The sequence below is a fragment of the Oncorhynchus masou genome, unplaced genomic scaffold (assembly GCF_036934945.1).
Source record: "Oncorhynchus masou masou isolate Uvic2021 unplaced genomic scaffold, UVic_Omas_1.1 unplaced_scaffold_714, whole genome shotgun sequence".
Taxonomy (NCBI): domain Eukaryota; kingdom Metazoa; phylum Chordata; class Actinopteri; order Salmoniformes; family Salmonidae; genus Oncorhynchus; species Oncorhynchus masou.
The window spans coordinates 28,998-54,407 of NW_027013609.1; the positions used below are offsets into that span (position 1 = coordinate 28,998).

General features: G+C 44.8%; 1 protein-coding gene across 1 annotated transcript; it reads left to right on the top strand.

The window, feature by feature from the left end:
* The first annotated feature begins 302 nt into the window (after nt 1-302).
* Nucleotides 303-14,837, top strand: LOC135537168 (poly(A) polymerase gamma-like). Its single transcript, XM_064963377.1, has 17 exons — nt 303-387; nt 1,522-1,660; nt 2,074-2,146; nt 2,325-2,445; nt 3,149-3,233; nt 3,339-3,392; nt 7,467-7,586; nt 8,526-8,635; nt 9,395-9,516; nt 10,128-10,294; nt 11,055-11,173; nt 11,438-11,613; nt 11,823-11,900; nt 12,075-12,263; nt 13,394-13,477; nt 13,616-13,675; nt 13,816-14,837. Exons 2-17 carry the CDS (start codon nt 1,542-1,544, stop codon nt 13,921-13,923), a joined length of 1,785 nt encoding a protein of 594 aa, XP_064819449.1. The 5' UTR covers nt 303-387; nt 1,522-1,541; the 3' UTR covers nt 13,924-14,837.
* Nucleotides 14,838-25,410: the final 10,573 nt, after the last annotated feature.

Here is a 25,410-nt window from a genome sequence, read left to right on the forward strand (position 1 = left end):
AGTGTCCATGGTCCTCTCTTTGTTTAGCCAGATAGTCATAATCACACCCCGTCCTGTTATAGTATAACATCATACCTGTAGCCAGGTTAAACTCTGTTATAGTATAGCATTATACCTGTAGCCATGTTAAACTCTGTTATAGTATAACACCATACCTGTAGTCATGTTAAACTCTGTTACCCAACTATAGCACCAGCTTTGGAATGACATCAGTGTGGAACTAACATCCCTCCCTTTACGCTTGTTGTGAGCAATTAGACTTTTTTGAGACTAGTGATTTCTTCTCTCCTCCTCCAGGCTGCAGAGTGACAGATGAGATCCTGTACTTGGTACCAAACAAGGAGAACTTCAGACTAACCCTGAGGGCCATCAAGCTGTGGGCCAAACGTGAGTCAGCACCTAGAATAGAATGTCATATATTTGTCATTTAATATCTACCATTTAATATTATAGGCTGTAATGTATGATATTTAGCAAGACTCTTTTATCCAAAGTGACTTGAAGTAATGGGTTCATACATTTTATGTACGGATGGTCCTGAGAATGGAACACACTACCCTAGCATTGCAAGAGCATACCACCCTGCATCCCACTGCTGGCTTGCCTCTGAAGCTAAGCAGGGTTGGTCTGGATGGGAGACCAGAAGCTGCTGATGTGTTGTCGGAGAGCCAATAGGGGGAACTCTTCCCTCTGGTCTAAGAAGATCTCAGGGCGGTGAAGGGGACGTTGCCCTGTGTAGGGTGCCATCTTTCGGGATGGGTGTCCTGACTCTCTGTGGACATTAAAACTCCCATGGCACTTATCGTAAGGGTAGGGGTGTTCACCCCGGGGGTCATGGCTAAATTCCCATCGTGGCCACCAAATAATCCACCTCATTCCTAATTGGCATGCATCACTCCTCACCTCTCCGCTGATAGCTGATGTGTGGTGAGCGTGCATCACTGGGGTGGATGCTACACATTGGTGGTGGATGAGGTGAGTTTCCCTGCTTACTATGTAAACAGCTGTGACTCCATGGGCTGAGAAAGTCACTGTATACATCTATTATAACCAGCTGAGTTACAGAGGACCACTCTATACATCTATTATAACCAGCTGAGTTACAGAGGACCACTCTATACATCTATTATAACCACCATTGCAGACAGTTGACCCTGTAACTGTACCTAACCGGATACAGCACTCTACTGTGGGGCCCTGTGTGACCGGGGACGCGCTGTAGGGCGCTGTGTGACATGCTGTGGGGCGCTGTGTGACGTGCTGTGGGACACTGACGTGTTCATTGAGGCACGCGTAACATTTCTAGATATATTTTAAGACTGGGAAACTAAATGTAGCTTTTTTTGTACTTCCCCTTTTCTGGCTGGCCTTTTGACTGGTCTTTTCTGACTGGTCTTTTCTGTTTTGAACCTACTGAATATGACCCATTTTGTTAACACATTTTATGCACACGTGAATGTTAGTTGCTTTGCAATAAAGCATCTGGTAAATGGCATATGATCCCCCCCTCCCTGTCCCTAGGCCGTGGGATCTACTCCAACATGTTGGGCTTCCTGGGTGGAGTCTCCTGGGCCATGCTGGTAGCCAGGACCTGCCAGCTCTACCCCAACGCTGTGGCCGCCACTCTCGTACACAAGTTCTTCCTCGTCTTCTCCAAATGGTACACAAGGAGCCCCATACCCTCAATTTACATTCCACATCCAGGACTCACAAAGCATCTCAGAGCAGGAGAACTCATCTAGGATTGTGCCTTTTTTTAAATCACAATGTATAAGGGACACCTGACTCTAGATCAGCACTAATCTGAGGCACTGTGTGTATGGGCTCTGAGTTTAAATGGGTGATGATGATGATGATATGGGCTCTGATTAGTTTAAATGGGTGATGATTAGTTTAAATGGGTGATGATGATGTGGGCCCTGATTAGTTTCAATGGGTGGTGATGATGATATGGGTGGTGATGATGATATGGGTAGCCTGTATAGTCGATGACCCGCTATGATAAAGAAACATTGTTGCTTTGAAATCTCCATTGTTTTGAAAGGCTATCAATTCCCTCAATCTGTTCTGTAGGGAATGGCCAAATCCTGTGCTTTTGAAACAGCCTGAAGACAGCAATCTGAATCTACCTGTTTGGGATCCACGAGTAGGTGTCTGCTGTTGAGTTTGTGTGTTTGTTCAAGTTGCACAAATCCCGCAAGAAATATATGGAATGAACAAAACAAATTGATGAAATGCTTATTTTGAAGATGATGTGTGTGTGTGTCTGTGGGAGATGAAGCTGCTCTTGCCCTGTGTCAACTCTCCTCTCCACCCGTCTCCAGGTGAATCCGTCCGACCGGTACCACCTGATGCCCATCATCACGCCTGCCTACCCCCAGCAGAACTCTACCTACAACGTCTCCTCTTCCACACGCACCATCATGAGCGAGGAGTTCAAATACGGTGGGTACCTAACTCCTGACCCTAACCTGGCTGATCTAGGATCAGGTCCCCCCCCACCATCCCTCTGTCCATATTATTGTGTTCATTATGAGCTAAAAGTACACAACTGATCCTGGTTCAGGCCGCCAATACATAAATATGTAGGCAGATGTGACTGCGAGTCGCTTTGGATAAATGTGTCGGCTAAATGGTGAAAAAATATATCAATATTTTTCTCTCTGTTTGCAGCAGGATTCCTCTCAAAACGCTTTCTTTCACATCCTATTATTACACCATGCAGTGAGGAAGGCTTTGTGCTAATTCTGTATAGTGGTCCTGTATGACTGTTGACAGAACATGGTGGTGGTCATTCTAAATGTCTCATCTGGGAAACCTAGAAGTAGAATCTTGTGTAATTGTGTCAGATGTTTGATTATGTTCTGGGGGGGTATCTGTATGAGAGGAGACCCTAACCAGCCTAGAGAATTCCCCCTAAATAGAGACTCTCTCAGGAAAGCAATGGCCAAATGTCCCTTCCACTTCTGAAATCCAGAAGATGTGAAGTCCTGATTTGTCCAAATGATCAGTGAGGGGGGGGGGGTGCAACCGGGAGGAAGTTCCTCGTTAATCGTTGCATCCCACATTCTGTTGACGGATGGTATGATACCATCCTCTGTTACATGCGTCTGTCCACAGGAGATGACTAAATGTGTCCCACCAACAGGTCTCAGTGTTACAGATGACATCCTTCAGGGGAAAACCGACTGGTCCAAGCTGTTCCAGCCACCCAACTTTTTCCTGAAGTACAAGTACGCATTTATATATTTTTAATGTTTTAGAACTTTAATTGGTTATGAATGTTGAAATAGTTGGTGTTTATTTGCATGCCAATGTGTTTTTTTTGTCTTTAACAGGCATTATATTGTTCTGACTGCCAGTGCATCCACAGAAGAAAACCAGTTAGAATGGTAAGTGTTTTGTTTTACAGGGGAATGTGGCGCCCCTAAGGTCCTACAAAATATCTGTTTATTTTACCCCAGGCATTTTACCCCGGGCATTTTACCATACGGGCAAACGAGTCAAACGGGTAAAAGCAAAGCTTTTCTATTATATTGACGAGATGGTCGAGCGACTGCTTTGAAGATGGAAATGCTTGTCCTCAAAGATGGAAGGCATTGGGCCTTTTATTTCACCTTTATTTAACCGGGTGGGCTAGTTGAGAACCCCTTTATTTAACCGGGTGGGCTAGTTGAGAACCCCTTTATTTAACCGGGTGGGCTAGTTGAGAACCCCTTTATTTAACCGGGTGGGCTAGTTGAGAACACCTTTATTTGACCGGGTGGGCTAGTTGAGAACCCCTTTATTTAACCGGGTGGGCTAGTTGAGAACACCTTTATTTAACCGGGTGGGCTAGTTGAGAACCCCTTTATTTAACCGGGTGGGCTAGTTGAGAACCCCTTTATTTAACCGGGTGGGCTAGTTGAGAACACCTTTATTTGACCGGGTGGGCTAGTTGAGAACAACTTTATTTAACCGGGTGGGCTAGTTGAGAACCCCTTTATTTAACCGGGTGGGCTAGTTGAGAACAACTTTATTTGACCGGGTGGGCTAGTTGAGAACAACTTTATTTAACCGGGTGGGCTAGTTGAGAACCCCTTTATTTAACCGGGTGGGCTAGTTGAGAACAACTTTATTTAACCGGGTGGGCTAGTTGAGAACCCCTTTATTTGACCGGGTGGGCTAGTTGAGAACACCTTTATTTGACCGGGTGGGCTAGTTGAGAACACCTTTATTTGACCGGGTGGGCTAGTTGAGAACACCTTTATTTGACCGGGTGGGCTAGTTGAGAACACCTTTATTTGACCGGGTGGGCTAGTTGAGAACACCTTTATTTGACCGGGTGGGCTAGTTGAGAACCCCTTTATTTGACCGGGTGGGCTAGTTGAGAACCCCTTTATTTGACCGGGTGGGCTAGTTGAGAACACCTTTATTTGACTGGGTGGGCTAGTTGAGAACACCTTTATTTGACCGGGTGGGCTAGTTGAGAACACCTTTATTTGACCGGGTGGGCTAGTTGAGAACACCTTTATTTGACCGGGTGGGCTAGTTGAGAACACCTTTATTTGACCGGGTGGGCTAGTTGAGAACACCTTTATTTGACCGGGTGGGCTAGTTGAGAACACCTTTATTTGACCGGGTGGGCTAGTTGAGAACACCTTTATTTGACCGGGTGGGCTAGTTGAGAACACCTTTATTTGACCGGGTGGGCTAGTTGAGAACACCTTTATTTGACCGGGTGGGCTAGTTGAGAACACCTTTATTTGACCGGGTGGGCTAGTTGAGAACACGTTCTCTGACCGGGTGGGCTAGTTGAGAACACGTTCTCTGACCGGGTGGGCTAGTTGAGAACACGTTCTCTGACCGGGTGGGCTAGTTGAGAACACGTTCTCTGACCGGGTGGGCTAGTTGAGAACACGTTCTCATTTACAACTGCGACCTGGCCAAGATAAATCATAGCAGTGTGAACAGACAACACAGAGTTACACCTGGAGTAAACAATTAACAAGTCAATAACACAGTAGAAAAGAGTCTATATACATTGTCGCAAAAGGCATGACGAGGTAGGTGAATAATTACAATATTGCAGGGCCTGAATGAAATAGTTTTTTTGTTGTTTCCAGTATTTGTTTTTTGCCAGGCACAATGTGACCATGTCGTCCAAAAACATTATACTTTTGACTCACCTGTCCATAGAACATTCTTCCTAGAGTCTTGATGATCATCCAGGTGCTTCCAGGTGTTCTTTTTGCCAAACTTGAGTCAACTTGCTGGATGAGATGGGTTCTATTGTGTCTGACGAAAACCAAACCATGCATTCCACAGTAAGGACCTCATACCAACGATCAAGCATTGTGGTGGTAGTGTGATGGTTTGGGCATACTTTGCTACCTCAGGACCTGGACGACTTGCTTTAATAAAAGGATCCATGAATTCTGCTCTGTAGCAGAGAATTCTACAGGAGAATATCAGGCCATCCGTCTGTGAGCTGGAGCACATCTGGTTTGTGCAATGATCGAAAACACACAATCACGACTACATGAAATTGGCTAAAAAGCATCAAATTTGAGGTTTTGGAATGGCCTAGTCAAATTCCAGATCTAAACCCAATTGAGATGTTGTGGCAGGACTTGGAACGAGCATTTCAGGCTTGACAACCCACAAATGTTGCTGAGTTAAACCATTTCTGCATGGAAGAGTTGTCCAAAATTCCTCCACAGTGACGTGAGGTACTGATCAACAACTACAGGAAACATTTGGTTGCTGTCATTGTAAGGGGGCAATTACTTTTTCACACCGGTGATTTGCATTGCACAATTTTGTAAATTTAATAAATAAATATATTTGGGGGGGGTTATTTGTAAACTCAGGTTCCCTTTTAAATAATATTATGTTTTGGTTGAAGATCTTATAACATTCAGTATCACAAATATACAAAAATAGAGGGAATCAGAAAGGGAGCAAATGCTTTTTCATGCCACTATGTATTTGCTCCCCAGTGTCAATACGTTAGAATCACCCCTGGTTGCTATTTACAGCTGTGAGTCTTTCTGGGTAAGTCTCAAAGAGCTTTGCGCACCGGGATTGTACAATTTTTAACATTCTTCAAGCTCTGACAAGTTGGTTTGTTGATCATTGCTGTATTATCCTCTGGGGCGGCAGGGTAGCCTAGTGGTTAGAGCGTTGGACTAGTAACCAGCAGGTAGCCTGCCAAGTTCAAACCCCCGAACCCCCGAGCTGACAAGGTACAAATCTGTCGTTCTGCCCCTGAACAGGCAGTTAACCCACTGTTCCTAGGCCGTCATTGAAAATAAGAATTTGTTCTTAACTGACTTGTCTAGTTAAAGGTACATTTAAAAAAATGAATACAACCATTGTTTAAGTCTTGCCATAGATTTTCAAGACAATTTAACTGTAACTAGGCCACTCAGGAACATTCCGTTTCTTTCTTGGTAAACAATGAATGTATATTTAGCCTTGTTTTAGTTTATTCTCCTGCTGAAAGGTGAATTTGTCTCTCAGTGTATGTTGGTAAGCAGACGAAACCAGGTTTTCCTCTAGGATTTTGCCTGAGCGTAGCTCAATTTGTTTTTTTGTTTTTTTACTCTCCAGTCATTGCCGATGACAAGCATACCCATAACATGATGCAGCCACCACCATGCTTGAAAGTATGAAGAGTGTGATTTATTGGATTTGCCCCAAACATAAAGCTTTGTATTCAGAACATACTACATTTTTTTGGGGGGCCTAATTTTTGGCTGTTTTATTTTACTGCCTTGTTGCAAACAGGATGCATGTTTTAGAATAGTTTAATTCTATACAGGCTTCCTTATCAATCTGTTTAGGTTAGTATTGTGGAGTAACTACAGTGTTGATCCATCCTCTGTTTTCTCCCAATACGGCAATTCAACTCTAGCTGTTTTGGTCGCAATTGGCCTCATTGTCAAATCCTTGAGCGGTTTCCTTCCTCTCCAGCAACTGAGTTCGGAAGGACATCTGTATCTTTGTAGTGACTGGGTGTTTTGACACACCATCCAAAGTGTAATTACTTGACCATTCTCAAAGGGATATTCAATTTCTGCTTTTTTTAAAAACAGATCTACCAATAGGTGCCCTTCTTTGCGAGGCATTGGAAAACTTCCCTTTTAATTTGTAAACATTTTAAAGAAACGTCATTTCACTTAGACATTATGGGTCTTGTGTGTAGGCCAGTTGCACAAAATATAATTTTAATCCATTTTAAATTCATGCTGTAAAGTCAAGGAGTGTGAATACTTTCTGAAGGCATAATGTTGACAAATAGCCGTTCACAACATTTTCAGAAACATAAAACAGTGCTTTGTACAATATTCCAAGTTCTCGTCATGACTGGATAAATGGAATGCTCAAAGGCGCTAACAAGGCGTCCATTCTAAAAGGTGGCCCAAATCTAAAGATATGTCTCTGACATGTTATGAACCTCCTGTCTGTTCCTCTCCCTCTAGGATTGGTCTGGTGGAGTCTAAGATCCGTGTCCTGGTGGGGAACCTGGAGAGGAATGAGTACATCACCCTGGCACACGTCAACCCCACATCCTTCCCCGGGAACAAGGAGAGCTGTAGCGAGTGAGTCTTTAGGCTCCACACCTTTGAACTTTGAAGGCACCAGAAATATTGGGGTTGTGTTCATTAGAGCACAAGACGGAAACCTTTTTGCACTGAGCGAGTTTATATTGCATGGCCTTGTGCCCTGCGTCGGTGGATATTTCACTTAATGGAATACTTTGAGGTTTTGGAACTGAGGCCCTTTATCTACTGACGCAGAGTCAGATGAACTCGTGAATATCATTTTGCGTGCAGTTTGAAGGAAATTGCTAATTAGCGCAGGCGCAATTGCTAACTAGAATTAGCACAATGACTGGAAGGCTATGTGGATCTGCTTCGTTACGCTAACGCTAGTTAGCATTTTTACATATACATTTTTTGTAATTTAGCGAACACTCTTATCCATAGCGACTTAGTTATTGTATCGATCTTAAGGTAGCTTAGGTGAGACGACGACATCTTAGTCATAGTAATTACGTTTTTCCTCAAAGTAGCGACAAGCAAAGTTGGTGCTCGTCGGAGAAAAGTGCTAGTGCAAAGCAGTCAAGGGTTTTTGTTTTTTAGTGAGACACCCCACAGGGCGAACTGACCCAAGCTACCACTAGGGAGCACATGGGAGACAATTTGGATCTTGTCTGTCTTGAATGATCAGATTGAAGCATTTTTAGATGTTTGGTAAATGTCAGACAAATATACCCAGCTGATGTTAGTGGTGGGTCTTCCAACAGGATCCAGTTTTCTCCATGTACTCAGCTAATATTTGTGTTTTTAATTTTACTAGGCAAGTCAGTTAAGAACAAATTCTTATTTTCAATGACGGCCTAGGAACAGTGGGTTAACTGCCTGTTCAGGTGCAGAACGACAGATTTGTACCGGGGATTTGAACTTGCCACCTTCCGGTTACTAGTCCAACACTCTAACCACTAGGCTACCCTGCCGCCCCGTGTTGTCTTCCAACAGGAACGAGTTTGTCTCCATGTGGTTCATTGGGATCATCTTCAAGAAAGTGGAGAACGCAGAGAGCGTCAACATCGACCTGACCTACGACATCCAGTCCTTCACAGATACAGGTAATACCACACACACACTCGCACGGTTCGTTCACCCAAATTACAGAATGGCCTATTGGTTTCCTTCGGCTGTAACAGACTGCTGTGGCACAAATCCCATTCAAGTCATGGGGCTGACATTAGCATTTGTGGCACAAATCCCATTCAAGTCATGGGGCTGATATTAGCATTTGTGGCACAAATCCCATTCAAGTCATGGGGCTGATATTAGCATTTGTGGCACAAATCCCATTCAAGTCATGGGGCTGATATTAGCATTTGTGGCGCAAATCCCATTCAAGTCATGGGGCTGATATTAGCATTTGTGGCGCAAATCCCATTCAAGTCATGGGGCTGATATTAGCATTTGTGGCGCAAATCCCATTCAAGTCATGGGGCTGATATTAGCATTTGTGGCGCAAATCCCATTCAAGTCATGGGGCTGATATTAGCATTTTTGGCGCCTCATGTTCGAATCATCTGTAAGTGATTTCGTTGAGCTTCACAATCAATTCTAGATTCTTTTGGATGATTTGAATATGAAAAATGCTAATAGCGGTCCCATGACTTGAATGCGATTTGTGCCACAAATGCTAAAATGTTAGCATGTGGTAACAGTGCCAGGGAAACTAAACCAAAGCATGAATTGCTGTCAAATTGTGTCCGTAGAACTGCTTATATGCTAAGGAAACTAATGTGTAATTTGAGTCAACTATCCCTTTTACATCTGTCTATGCTGGTAGAGGGAGCTCTAAATGACCCCATGACCCCTTTCTGCAGTTTACAGGCAGGCCAACAACATCAACATGCTGAAGGATGGGATGAAGATCGAAGCGACACACGTGAAGAAGAAGCAGCTCCACCAGTACCTTCCTGTTGAGCTGGTGCAGAGGAAGAAGAGGGTAGGATGGATGCTCTCTTCAGGCAGAGGCTCTAGCTCCATTCCTTTTCTGCCATTCCTTGTCTCCTTCTCAACCCTATTTCAAGGGCCCTTGTTCTCAATGCATTTTGAAAAGGGGGCCAGGAGAGGGGATATCGAGGGAAGCCACATTGAGAAAAGCCCGTGTGTAGTTTAGATATATATATATATTTATTTATTTTAAGAAATGCATTTGAACAAATCACCATGTGATTGGCTTTGTATTTAAGTTTTCTCTCCTTGTCCCTCTCACTCCCGTCTCCACACCCATCTCTCTCCCCTCTCCGCACCCATCTCTCTCCCCTCTCCGCACCCATCTCTCCACCCTCTCCGCACCCATTTCTCCACCCTCTCCGCACCCATTTCTCCCCCCTCTCCGCACCCATCTCTCTCCCCCTCTCCGCACCCATCTCTCTCCCCCTCTCCGCACCCATCTCTCTCCCCCTCTCCGCACCCATCTCTCCCCCTCTCCGCACCCATCTCTCCCCCTCTCCGCACCCATCTCTCCCCCTCTCCGCACCCATCTCGCCCCTCTCCGCACCCATCTCTCTCCCCTCTCCGCACCCATCTCGCCCCCCTCTCCCCTCCCTACAGAGCATCGTGGAGCTGAACCGTAACTCCAACGGTGGGAGTTCCAAGCGGTCCTCTCTCGATGGCAGTCAGCTGGACAGTTCCAGAGACACTGACTCCGGGACTCCCTTCAGCTCTCCCACCTCCGTCTGCAAGCCGTCCAGGCCGGCCGCCTCAGACACAGACGACAGGTGGGGACTCCTCACGTAGAACGGGAGAGAACCAGGGAGACTTGTGTAATTAAACGATAAGGTACGAGGGGGTGTGCTGTATGGCCAATATACCACGGCTAATGGCTGTTCTTAAGCACGACGCAATGCGGAGTGCCTGGATACAGCCCTTAACCGTGGTATATTGGCCATACACCACAAACCCCCGAGGTGCCTTATTGCTATTATAAACTGATTACCAACGTAATTAGAGCAGTAAAAATACGTTTTGTCATACCCGTGGTATACGGTCGGATATACCACTGCTGTCAGCCAATCAGCATTCAGGACCCGAGCCACCCAGTTTATAATAAGTTCAAGGCTACAGCAGAAGATAGGTCACATGTAGGTTATGCTTGTACCGCATCACTACTGAACATAATGGTACCGTTTGACACTAGAAGATTTAGGATTTTGTTTCCTGAAAAATGTATTATTCCCAGATACAGATGTATACGTTTTCTTTCCACAATTGACAAAATAAATGAAATGTGTATTTTTATTATTTCATGTTCCTTGTTTCAGGTAATCATAACATGTTTAACTTAATAACGCAATTATCTTGTTGTTCTGTCCCGTGCAGTTTGACGCCCCCCAAGCTGCCAGCCAATTATCTTGTTGTTCTGTCCCGTGCAGTTTGACACCCCCCAAGCTGCCAGCCAATTATCTTGTTGTTCTGTCCCGTGCAGTTTGACACCCCCCAAGCTGCCAGCCAATTATCTTGTTGTTCTGTCCCGTGCAGTTTGACACCCCCCAAGCTGCCAGCCTCTCTGTTTGTGGAGAACAGCTCCTCGGTGCCAGACGTCTCTGCACCCAGGGCCGATCAGGAGAAGGGGTTGTCCATCCCCGTCATTGGATCAAGTGAGTGTCCAGCGTTCGTCTCTCCTCTCAGATATACATGGTCTACATACTAGTGTTGTTGAAAGTCACGGCTGTGAAAAATGACACTAAAGAAGTGTTGAAATGTGGATGATTGAGAAGGGAGACTGATTGGGTTATCAACCTTTCTCTCACTCCCTCTCTCTTCCCCCTCGCTCTTTCCCCCTCATTTCTCTCACTCTTCTGTCTCTTTCTCCCTTGCCTTCTCTTTCTCCTAACCTCCTCTTTCCTCCTCTCTCCCTCTAGAGTCCAAGCCCCCAACTGGCCCAGTCGGTAGCACCATTCCTACAGTAGTGGGTAGGAGCGTGTTCTCTCTCCCTGGCAGTACCAGCACGACAGAGCAGAACCAGAACGGATCCAAGAGACTCCACTCCCCTACGCTGGAGGATCAGTCCAAGAGACTGAGCGACAGTGCAGAGCCGGTGAGTTGAATTTGTATTGTAATATGAATTCCCTCGACTCCCCAGAACACTGGCTAAGTCTAGATTCCTCAACAGAACCTCTACATGGAAACGTATTGCAGGTTTGCGAGAGCTCCCGTAGAAAACGATGACTCCTGTCAGTTTGAACAGAAACGATGTGCACCGGTCATGGTGCTCACACTCTCATTGTCTCTGTCCTTTGTGTACAGCTGGCTGACGTGTTGACCTTCAAGGAGCCGTTCCCTCCGTCCGGCGACGGCAGGGAGCAAGGGGACGGAGTCCAAGTGGTGAGAACCTCTGTTTTACCCCCCTGTTAACGGGATTCAAGAAATACCCACGACAGCCCCACACAATTCCCAATTTACCCCCCAAAAAAATTTTAAAGACAGAATGCCACTTTGTGATTTTGACACAGGACGCAACTTGAATGTTCAGTCACTCATTGGGTTTTTCACCCCCAGGTGAGTCCTCCAGCAGGCAGCACCATTCCTACAGTAGTAGGCAGGAGCGTTGTACCCTGCCTGGGCTCCTCTAGAGATGCATCCAGCCCGACAGAGCAGAACCAGAACGGAGCCACCGCTGCAGGCAAGAGACCTCACTCCCCCACACAGGACGGACCCCCCAAGAGGATACGAGACCCTGCAGATCTGGTGAGGGGGAGTGGTCCCTGGATGGATATGTCACATCCAGACTAAATCCTGTCAAATGCTTCGTAGACGAACAGTGAAATGCTTTCTTATGACTTACTTTCCAACAATGCAGAGATAAAGATCAAATATAGTGACATGAGGAATAAATACAAAGTGGATAACAATGAGTAAAAAATAACATGGATATATACACACACACACACACACACACACACACACGAAGCAGAGGGTGACGACAGGGCTATATACAGGAAGCAGAGGGTGACGACAGGGCTATATACAGGAAGCAGAGGGTGACGACAGGGCTATATACAGGAAGCAGAGGGTGACGACAGGGCTATATACAGGAAGCAGAGGGTGACGACAGGGCTATATACAGGAAGCAGAGGGTGACGACAGGGCTATATACAGGAAGCAGAGGGTGACGACAGGGCTATATACAGGAAGTGGCTATGTACGTATAGGAAGAGGTAAAGTGACGAGGCAACAGGATAGATAATAGACAGTAGCCGAGTCCAGCGTGTGGGCCGAGTCCAGGTCCTCTCGTGCATGGCTCAGTGTTGCTTGCCTTGGAAGCGAGCATACGGCATTTAGCTGCTCTGGTAGGCTCACGTTGCTGGGCAGCTTGCGGCTGGCTTTCCCTTAGTAATTGGTGATAGTTTGCAAGCCCTGCCACATCCGCCGAGCGTCAGCCAGCGTAGTGGGATTCAATCTTAGTCCTGTATCGCCGCTTTGCCTGTTTAATGGCTTGTCGGAGGTCATAACGGGATTTCCTGTCAGCTTCCGGATTAGTGTCCCACTCATTGAAAGCGGCAGCTCTACATTTACATTACATTTAAGTCATTTAGCAGACGCTCTTATCCAGAGCGACTTACAAATTGGTGAATTCACCTTCTGACATCTAGTCGTCCGTGTGGATGTTGCCTGTAATTCACTGTTTCTGGTTGGGATATGTACGTACGGTCACTGTGGGGGCGACGTCGTCGATGCACTTATTAATCACCCTTTTCACTATTGTCTCACTGGAGCTGTATAAATATACATTTTCTTTTTGAGGGAAAACGTTTTTGCACGGGTTAATGAGGTCATGATGTTGTCAAGTCTCTCACTTTCTCTCCCTCTCTCTCCAGCTGGTGTCCGGGGATGACTCTGCATTCAAGGAGCCGTTCCCTTTATCTAGCGACAGCCAGGAGCAAGGGGACGGAGTGAACGTGGTGAGTACTCTCCTTTCAACCCACTGCACTCCGAACACCAACTCAACTCTAGAAATACACACATTATTCAGAGATTTTATGTCAGTCGATTATTGCATTTCATACATTTTTTTGTTGTTGTTTTGTTTCTCTTAACAGGAAAGTCTTGGAGGGGTAAAGGCTATGCCTATTCCAACTATCGACACATCAAGAACACAGGTACTTTATTGATTTTTATTAGCAAGAATGCATGAAAGCGGTCTTCAAATTAATAGTTGATTTTGAAACCTTATTATATGCGTGTCTGTGTTCATGCATGTGTGTGCGTGTGTGCGTGTGTGTGTGTGTCCATTCTCCAGAGACTTCCCAGTATGGAGTTGCCAGACGTGACCTCTCCCCTCCCCAGCAGTAACCACCAACGGGTGGTTAAGAACTCCATCAGACTCGCCCTCAACAGGCACAGGTAACCCCAGGTAACGCCCCCCCCCCAACCCCTTCCCTCACGAGGCCAGGACCTACAACACTGACTAGCTCCAGACCTGAGAGATCCGAAAGCAAGACTACTGTGGTAAAACCTAGTGAGGAAGCCGATTTTTAAACTCTCCCGCTCACTCCACCCTGTCACTGGACGATGTGCAACGACAGTCTCTTGTTCCCCCCCATCTGTTTCTATGGTCCTTCCCAGTTGAGCCTGAAGCAGAAATTAAAATACTGATTTAAGATTGGGTTTGAGAAGAGTTGGATTTATTTATTTATTTTTTGTAAATTTCCCCCCTCTTCCTTTACTGTGTGTAGTTTTAAATGGCCTTAACGTGTCGATGCTTGCCACTACACCTGTCTGTACCATCCTGATGCTTTGACAAATGGAAAAGTTCTACAGTAGGTGTAGTTTATTGTACATAGCTCGTCTTTAAAAAAGAAAAAAAAAGAATCACAGACGTTTCGTCTTTCCATACAGCTGTTATAGTTTTATGATCTAAAATGAAAACAACAAAAAATGTTTAAAAAAATGTATTGTCCCCCCCCACAGTTTGTCAACCACATTACAACGTGACCTTGATGGCCAATCTCAGCCTTCCCACCCAGTAGACTCAGCAACTTGGGTTGTGTTCATTTGGGCCCAACATATGAAAATGTTTTGCAACAGAAATGAGTATTCCTTTTTGGATAAGTTCAGATGTTACCTCCCTTTTTTCTTCCTGTGTATGCTCCCCCCCCCCCACTAGGTTGGTTAACAGGACCCCCTGTGTATGCTCCCCCCACTAGGTTGGTTAACAGGACCTCCTGTGTATGCTCCCCCCCCGCTAGGTTGGTTAACAGGACCTCCTGTGTATGTTCCCCCCACTAGGTTGGTTAACAGGACCTCCTGTGTATGCTCCCCCCCCCCTCTTGGTTAACAGGACCTCCTGTGTATGCTCCCCCCCTCTTGGTTAACAGGACCTCCTGTGTATGCTCCCCCCCCACTAGGTTGGTTAACAGGACCTCCTGTGTATGTTCCCCCACTAGGTTGGTTAACAGGACCTCCTGTGTATGCTCCCCCCCCCCCCAACTAGGTTGGTTAACAGGACCTCCTGTGTATGCCCCCCCACTAGGTAGGTTAACAGGACCTCCTGTGTATGCCCCCCCCCCCACTAGGTAGGTTAACAGGACCTCCTGTGTATGCCCCCCCCCCCCAGGTAGGTTGGTTAACAGGACCTCCTGTGTATGCCCCCCCCCCACTAGGTTGGTTAACAGGACCTGTGTATGCTTTTCCCCCCCCCCCAACTAGGTTGGTCAACAGGACCTCCTGTGTATGCCCCCCCCCCCCCCCCACTAGGTTGGTTAACAGGACCTGTGTATGCTTCCCCCCCCCCACTAGGTTGGTTAACAGGACCCCCTGTGTATGCTCCCCCGCTAGGTTGGTTAACAGGACCTCCTGTGTATGCTCCCCCCGCTAGGTTGGTTAACAGGAACCCCTGTGTATGTCCCCCCCCCCCAGGTTGGTTAACAGGACCTCCTGTGTATGCTCCCCCCCCACTAGGTTGGTTAGCAGGACCTCCTGTGTATGCTCCCCCCCCCCCCAACTAGGTTGGTTAACAGGACCTCCTGTGTATGTTCCCCCCCACTAGGTAGGTTAGCAGGACCTCCTGTGTACGTCCTCCCTCTTCGTTAAAGGGCCTCCTGTATGTTCTCTCTCTCAAGCTTTGACACCCACTAGAATAAAGAACCAACTCTCCTGGAGATCTACTGGGTGTTGTAGGCTTTTGCTCCAGCCCTGCACTAGATTCACACACCTGATACAGCCAACCAGGGTCCTGATAGGGCAGATCATTAGTAGAATCAGGTGTTTTATAGTAGGGTTGGAACACAACCCTGCGTGCTGTAGGCTACTGTTCCCCAGGCAGCTCTAGAACCCAGGGAATGTACTAAACATGAGGGACTGGACGGTTGTGTTTGCGCTCGCAGGGCCATGGTTGTGAAGTGGTTCACCGCTGGATTTGTGTTGCGGAAAGGGTTTCAAGCTTTTGCTGGTGTGTGTATGTGAGGATGTTGGTGTACATGAGTTAGTGTGTGTGTGTGTTGTAATTCCCTCAGTGTGGGGTGTTGATCCTCTGCACCTCCCGTGGAGGTTCTTAAACATGGCGTCTCCTGGGGTCATCCTGGGCTGAGTCCCAAAAAGCACCCTATTCTATATATAGTGTACTGCTTTTGACCAGAGCCATAAACGGCCCTGGTCAATAAAGGCCCTGGTCAATAGAAGTGCCCTCTGTAGGGAATAGGGTGCAATTTCAGATGCGGTCTGGTAGAGGAGTTGACCTCTCCAAATCAAATTTCAGGACAATTTCTGAGTACGAGTGCTGATCTAGGATCAGGTCCCTCTTGTCTATATAATGTTGTTCATTTTAAGCAATCAGGCACGAGCGGGTGTGGTATATGGCCAATGTTTTGCGGCTATGGGCTGTTCTAATGCGCAACGCGGAGTGCCTGGATACAGCCCTGAACCGTGGTATATTGGCCATACACCACAAACCCCCTGAGGTGCTTTATTGCTATTATAAACTGATTATCAACGTAATTACAACAGTTAAAAAATAAATGTTTTGTCATACCCGTGGTATACGGTCTGATATACCATGGATATCAGCATTCAGGGCTTGAACCACACAGCTTATCTGATCTTAAACGTCAAAACCGACTGTCGATCAGCTGTGGTGCTCTGAGACCCTTTTGAGTACAAGCCCTGCTCTCCGTTAAACAGTGATCTCTCTCTCCATTCTACCCTGGTTCGGTGTACAGAAAGCATCTGTTTGCATCCCAAATGGCACCCTATTCCCTACATGGGGCTCTGGTCAAGAGTAGTGCACTAAATAGGGAATAGGGTGTTATTTGGGACTCACCCTATGTATTATAACAGGCGTATTCTCTTTGTGTTTTTTGTTTTCTTATTGCTTTGTGTGTATTTGTACGGTTTTGTATCATCTGTTCTAACAGCTGAAGGCTCTCAATGACTTTTACAACACACGGTTTTCCAACAACTTTCTCTGCTTTTTGAGAAACAATTAAACAGGTCATTTATCAGTTGTTTTTTTTGTAGGGCAACAAGTTGTATTGGAAAATGTATTTTTGTATGTATTGTCTATCACCTTTAAACGAGACCATTAAATCCATAAAACCCCTAGCTCTCCTTTGTCTTGTTTTGTCATCTCATTGACTCTGTTCCCTGTAGACTCTAGTGAATCATTGTATCACCTAAACTGCTGTGAAATATATTTGCAATAACCTAAAACTTTGTATTTTCAGCTTTTTGAAGCTGAAAGTAAAATGCACAGACCTGATCTACCAGATTGTCTTTAAATGGGAATGAGAGGTCTATAACTCACATTTCTAACTGAAATGATTCACAACTACATAATGAACCTGTGTTTATTATCATACAGGCTTCTAATAAGAACCAATGAATTAGGCACCACTAACATCACCCTGACACTCAAGGCTTTCGGTGGGGTCCAGCCGCACGGAATGTTGTATTGGGACACGACTGGTTTTAGATGAATGTTGTAATGGGACTGGACTGGTTTTAGATGAATGTTGTATTGGGACTGGACCGGTTTTAGGTGAATGTTGTAATGGGACTGGACCGGTTTTAGGTGAATGTTGTAATGGGACTGGACCGGTTTTAGATGAATGTTGTAATGGGACTGGACTGGTTTTAGATGAATGTTGTAATGGGACTGGACTGGTTTTAGATTAATGTTGTATTGGGACTGGACTGGTTTTAGATGAATGTTGTATTGGGACTGGACTGGTTTTAGATGAATGTTGTAATGGGACTGGACTGGACTGGTTTTAGATGAATGTTGTAATGGGACTGGACTGGACTGGTTTTAGATGAATGTTGTAATGGGACTGGACTGGTTTTAGATTAATGTTGTAATGGGACTGGACTGGTTTTAGATTAATGTTGTATTGGAACTGGACTGGTTTTAGATGAATGTTGTAATGGGACTGGACTGGACTGGTTTTAGATGAATGTTGTATTGGGACTGGACTGGTTTTAGATGAATGTTGTAATGGGACTGGACTGGTTTTAGATGAATGTTGTATTTGGACTGGACTGGTTTTAGATGAATGTTGTAATGGGACTGGACTGGACTGGTTTTAGATGAATGTTGTATTGGGACTGGACTGGTTTTAGATGAATGTTGTAATGGGACTAGACTGGTTTTAGATGAATGTTGTAATGGAACTGGACTGGACTGGTTTTAGATGAATTGTACAGCATATCAACATGATATCAGATGTTGATCCCTTCAGTATTTATTAGTATGGGGAAAGCCAATCAGATCAGTTAAAGATACTGTGGTCAGGATGCCAATGTCGTTTCAACGTCTTATCTACAATGGATTCTAAAACTGCAGACAAAACAACCTGAACCATTTATAATTTAATACGTTTGTGTGTGAGACTACCTGATTGGCACCGTAGATGCAGGCAGTGCCTGGTGAAGTCTCTGTACCGTGGATCTTCTATCTAGTACTGGTACCACTAAAGACAAAGAGTTTGTTTCATCGAAAACCAATTCCATTAAGACAAGGAGTTACTTAGAAATGCTTAATGGCAATAATGCCTGAAACAATTGGCAATGTAAAGTGCCATGGCCTGTAGGCTGAGGTAGTGGGATCATCCACTGTACATCTGGTCTGCTACATACAGACGTGGCCAAAAGTTTTGAGAATGACACAAATATTAATTTCCACAAAGTTTGCTGCTTCAGTGTCTTTAGATATTTTCGTCAGATGTTACTATGGAATACTGAAGTATAATTACATGCCTTTCATTAGTGTCAAAGGCTTTTAATGACAATTACATGAAGTTGATGCAAAGGGTTAATATTTGCAGTGTTGACCCTTCTTTTTCAAGACCTCTGCAATCTACCCTGGCACGCTGTCAATTAACTTCTGGGCCACATCCTGACTGATGGCAGCCCATTCTTTCACAATCAATGCTTGGAGTTTGTCAGAATTTGTAGGTTTTTGTTTGTCCACCCGCCTCCTGAGGATTGACCACAAGTTCTCAATGAGATTAAGGTCTGGGGAGTTTCCTGGCCATGGACCCAAAATATTGATGTTTTGTTCCCCGAGCCACTTCGTTATCACTTTTGCCTTATGGCAAGGTGCTCCATCATGCTGGAAAAGGCATTGTTCGTCACCAAACTGTTCCTGGATGGTTGGGAGAAGTTGCTCTCGGGGGATGAGTTGGTACCATTCTTTATTCATGGCTGTGTTCTTAGGCAAAATTGTGAGTGAGCCAACCCCTTGGCTGAGAAGCAACCCCACACATGAATGGTCTCAGGATGCTTTACTGTTGGCATGACACAGGACTGATGGAAGAGCTCACCTTGTCTTCTCCGGACAAGCTGTTTTCCAGATGCCCCAAACAATCGAAAAGGGGATTCATCAGAGAAAATGACTACCCCAGTCCTCAGCAGTCCAATCCCTGTACCTTTTGCAGAATATCAGTCTGTCCCTGATGTTTTTCACTAATGCTGCCAAACATACCCCTCGTAAAACTGACCATCCTACCGATCCTCGACTTCGGTGATGTCATCTATAAAATAGCCTCCAACACTCTACTCAACATACTGGATGCAGTCTATCACAGTGCCATCCGTTTTGTCACCAAAGCCCCATACACTACCCACCATTGCGACCTATATGCTCTCGTCGGTTGGCCCTCGCTTCATACTCGTCGCCAAACCCACTGGCTACAGGTTATCTACAAGTTTCTGCTAGGTAAAGCCCCGCCTTATCTCAGCTCACTGGTCACCATAGTAGCATCCACTCGTAGCACGCGCTCCAGCAGGTATATCTTACTGGTCACCCCCAAAGCCAATTCCTCCTTTGGTCGTCTTTCCTTCCAGTTCTCTGCTGCCAATGACTGGAACGAACTGCAAAATTCTCTGAAGCTGAAGACTCATATCTCCCTCACTAGCTTTAAGCACCAGCTGTCAGAGCAGCTCACAGATCACTGCACCTGTACATAGCCCATCTATCTACCTACCTCATCCCCAAACATTATTTATTTATTTATTTATCTTGCTCCTTTGCACCCCAGTATCTCTACTTGCACATTCATCTTCTGCACATCTACCATTCCAGGGATGAATTGCTATATTGTAATTACTTCACCACCATGGCCTATTTATTGCCTTAACTCCCTTATCTTACCTCATTTGCACTCACTGTTGTCACAGGCCGGCTCATAGCCCGTGGCAAAAATGAAGGGACACAAACAGGTATAGGCCAATCAAAAAAGGTTGTTTATTGTAAACAAAACTATTAACATTAAACAAAGAAAAAGGAATGAGGTGTGAAAGTATCCCAATGTAAGGTGTATGCAAAGTGCAGGGATGTGTGAATCTGTGTGAATGACTGACTGATTGAAAACTATGCAACACTACAAAGGAACAAACAAAACAGGATCATACCTGGAGGAGCAGAGAGAAGAGTGATTAGAGAAGCCGTTTAAATGCCCTGAGCCCAGCTGACTCCAATCACTAATGACCCTCCTCTGCCTGCAGGAGGAACCGCCCCTGCACTGCAGAGGAGGAGCCGTGACACTGTATATAGACTATTTGTTTTCTTTTGTTCTACTGTATTATTGACTGTTTTGCTTATTCCATGTGTAACTCTGTGTTGTTGTCTGTTCACACTGCTTTGCTTTATCTTGGCCAGGTCGCAGTTGCAAATGAGAACTTGTTCTCAACTAGCCTACCTGGTTAAATAAAAGTGAAATAAAATTTAAAAAATAAACATAGTGATCTCCAGCCTTGTCCTCGTCAACACTCACACCTGTGTTAACGAGAGAATCACTGACATGATGTCAGCTGGTCCTTTTGTTGCAGGGCTGAAATGCTGTGGAAATGTTTTTTGGGATTCAGTTCATTTTTATGGCAAAGAAGGACTGCAATTAATTGCAATTCATCTGATCACTCTTCATAACATTCTGGAGTATATGCAAATTGCCATCATACAAACTGAGGCAGCAGACTTTGAAAATTAATATTTGTGTCATTCTCTAAACTTTTGGCAATGACTGTACACACAATCACATTAGTGGAAACAGAGGGTGTTCTCAGGGCAGGCCTGGTTGTAGCTAGATCCTAACCCATTTCCTAACCTTAACCTAATTCGCCAAACCTGCCACTTTAATTATACTAACCTGCGTAAGTTCTCTTAACCTGCTACGAACAGTCACTTCTAGTCAAAACCGGCATGCCTGCCCTGAGAACTGTGTGGGTCGTGAATAACGAGATACTCCTGCATATGCACCATTCAACCCAGGTATTTCTGCTGCATTTCACAAACTAGTTGACTCAGAGATTGTGTGTGTGAACACGTTTTAATGCGGTTTACAAAAGTTCAGTAAGTAAGGCTGGTCTGAATGTCTTGTCATTTTCACATTTTTATCCAGTAAGCACAATATAATTCACATCGTTTCCTATCCCAGTGGCATTGCGTGTAATCACATGGTAGTGTTTACAATGTGACCTCATGAGCAGAGCAGGTGTTTTATATGGTAGCTTTTAGTTCACCTTGGAAGCATAGCGTCACATCTCTCCTTCACTAGTGGCAAGCTTGTGGAATGTCACTCGTCTTTTCACTTCGGCCTATGAGCAAGGCACACTAAGACAATTCCACCACACTTCCTGAATAACCTATGACCTCACTTGTGCAATAATCACTCGGTTCTTTTCAAGCAATGGGCATAAGCCTATGGGAGTATTGATGTCAACTCATCTCTTGTCTCTCACTTGCTGTTTTGTAGCAACAGTCTTCCAACGACCTTCCACCACCAACTGAAGGCCCGTCATTGTATGCATGTTCTCCCAGACGGGGAGTCGATGCCAACTGCTCAGCAGTCCTCTGAGACGAGACCCCAAACTATTCAAGGCAATTCCATGTTGCGTTCTGTCTTTGTTGTCATTCAGTAAAGCCTGTAATCCCGGAAGACCTCACCAGAACAGTAAACCAATCGGAAGTCCTCACCAGAACAGTAAACCAATCGGAAGTCCTCACCAGAACAGTAAACCAATCGGAAGTCCTCACCAGAACAGTAAACCAACCGGAAGTCCTCACCAGAACAGTAAACCAACCGGAAGTCCTCACCAGAACAGTAAACCAACCGGAAGTCCTCACCAGAACAGTAAACCAACCGGAAGTCCTCACCAGAACAGTAAACCAACTACCAACTAAAATTCAGAGAACTGAGACTTTTTCTGGTCCTCACTTCTAAAGACTGTTTTAGGGGTTAGGGAAAATAGGAATTTGAATTGGAATCAATTGTTGGTCCTCAAGTATAGTAAGACATAGCTGTGTGTGTAGCTGTTTGGCACAGTGGATGCAGGCAGTCCCTGATGGAGTCTCAGTACCCAGGATTTTCTGTCCAGTATTGGTCACATTAAAGCCACAGAGCCTGTTTCATGGAAACCAATTCCACTAAGACGGAGTTACTTAGAAACACTTATTGGCAATGTACAGTAGTACCATGGTCTGTAGACTAAGGGGTTAAGGAGCTAAGGTGTTGGGATCATCCACTGTACATCTGGTCTGCTACGTACACACATAATCACATTAGTGGAAACGGAGGGTGATTTCAGGACAGGCCTGATTGTAAACTAGATATTTCCGAGTCGCTTCAGGGAGAATTTGAACATTTTAGCTGATCCTAAACTTTGCCTGACCTTAACCTAATTCTCCTTAACCTGCTGTGTAAGATCTCCTAACCTCTGCAAAATTCCCTTAATTGTAGACAAAACCGGCATGCCTGCCCTGAGAACAGCTTGGGTTGTGAATAACGTGATACTCCTACATATGCACCATTCAACCCTGGTATTTCTGCTTCGTTCACGTACGAGTCGGAACTCTGAAAAATCTGTCTTGCAAGTTGGAAATGTCTGAGTTCCGTCTAACACGTGAACGTGTCAGAAACCATGTCCCAGAGTTCAGCGCCCATATCCACTTCTAATAGGCTTGCCAGGCTACCACTACAGCTTCTCGGAAAGAGATTCCTTAATGAAACCCAGAAAAGAAGCTACGTGGTGACAGTCCCATCTGTTACTTTTATTTTTTCTACACTAATGACGCACTCTCTCCTCTGCCTCGCCAGCCCATCAGGAGCATCGAGTTCTAGTTCTAGTTCTAAATAGTTATTTGACCATCTCGGTCTCAGGACTTTAACCCCATTGATAACCTGTTGGTTTGAATTTAAGAGGACAGGACATAAGTGCAGATTAATGATATGAAAGATCGAGAAAGATTCTGTATGGAGGAATGGTCTAAGATCAGTGGAGGCTGGTGAGAGGAGCTTTAGGAAGACGGGCTCATTGTAATAGCTGGAATGGAATAAAATCAAATGCATGGAAACCACGTTTGACTCTGGTCCATTTATTCCATTCCATTACATTATACCTGTCCTATAGCTCCTCCCACCAGCCTCCTCTGTTTAAGATTCCTACCAATGTGTCCAATCTCATAAAAAATTATCCTCCCAAAGTAAGGTATTGAAAGTTATTGAAACAGGGGTGCCAATAATTTTGATAACTCTTTTTGGAAGAAATTATACTATATGTTAAACAACATGTCTTTCTCCGAGCAATTGTATTAGTATAAAATAATATCATATTATTTTTATTTTTTTGCTTGCAATATACACTACATGACCAAACATCTCATTCCAAAATCATGGGCATTAATATGGAGTTGATTCCCCCTTTGCTGTTGTAACTGTCTCCACTCTTCTGTGAAGGCTTTCCACTAGATGTTGGAACATTGCTGCGGGTGTCATGCCCTGACCTTAGTATTCTTTGTTTTCTTTATTATTTTGGTTAGGTCGGGGTGTGACAAGGGTGATGTACAGTGCCTTGCGAAAGTATTCGGCCCCCTTGAACTTTGCGACCTTTTGCCACATTTCAGGCTTCAAACATAAAGATATAAAACTGTATTTTTTTGTGAAGAATCAACAACAGGTGGGACACAATCATGAAGTGGAACGACATTTATTGAATATTTCAAACTTTTTTAACAAATCAAAAACTGAAAAATTGGGCATGCAAAATTATTCAGCCCCTTTACTTTCAGTGCAGCAAACTCTCTCCAGAAGTTCAGTGAGGATCTCTGAATGATCCAATGTTGACCTAAATGACTAATGATGATAAATACAATCCACCTGTGTGTAATCAAGTCTCCGTATAAATGCACCTGCACTGTGATAGTCTCAGAGGTCCGTTAAAAGCGCAGAGAGCATCATGAAGAACAAGGAACACACCAGGAAGGTCTGAGATACTGTTGTGAAGAAGTTTAAAGCCGGATTTGGATACAAAAAAGATTTCCCAAGCTTTAAACATCCCAAGGAGCACTGTGCAAGTGATAATATTGAAATGGAAGGAGTATCAGACCACTGCAAATCTACCAAGACCTGGCCGTCCCTCTAAACTTTCAGCTCATACAAGGAGAAGACTGATCAGAGATGCAGCCAAGAGGCCCATGATCACTCTGGATGAACTGCAGAGATCTACAGCTGAGGTGGGAGACTGTCCATAGGACAACAATCAGTCGTATATTGCACAAATCTGGCCTTTATGGAAGAGTGGCAAGAAGAAAGCCATTTCTTAAAGATATCCATAAAAAGTGTTGTTTAAAGTTTGCCACAAGCCACCTGGGAGACACACCAAACATGTGGAAGAAGGTGCTCTGGTCAGATGAAACCAAAATTGAACTTTTTGGCAGCAATGCAAAACTTTATGTTTGGCATAAAAGCAACACAGCTCATCACCCTGAACACACCATATCCACTGTCAAACATGGTGGTGGCAGTATCATGGTTTGGGCCTGCTTTTCTTCAGCAGGGACAGGGAAGATGGTTAAAATTGATGGGAAGATGGATGGAGCCAAATACAGGACCATTCTGGAAGAAAACCTGATGGAGTCTGCAAAAGACCTGAGACTGGGACGGAGATTTGTCTTCCAACAAGACAATGATCCAAAACATAAAGCAAAATCTACAATGGAATGGTTCAAAAATAAACATATCCAGGTGTTAGAATGGCCAAGTCAAAGTCCAGACCTGAATCCAATCGAGAATCTGTGGAAAGAACTGAAAACTGCTGTTCACAAATGCTCTCCATCCAACCTCACTGAGCTCGAGCTGTTTTGCAAGGAGGAATGGGAAAAAATTTCAGTCTCTCGATGTGCAAAACTGATAGAGACATACCCCAAGCGACTTACAGCTGTAATCGCAGCAAAAGGTGGCGCTACAAAGTATTAACTTAAGGGGGCTGAATAATTTTGCACGCCCAATTTTTCAGTTTTTGATTTGTTAAAAAAGTTTGAAATAACCAATAAATGTCGTTCCACTTCATGATTGTGTCCCACTTGTTGTTGATTCTTCACAAAAAAATACAGTTTTATATCTTT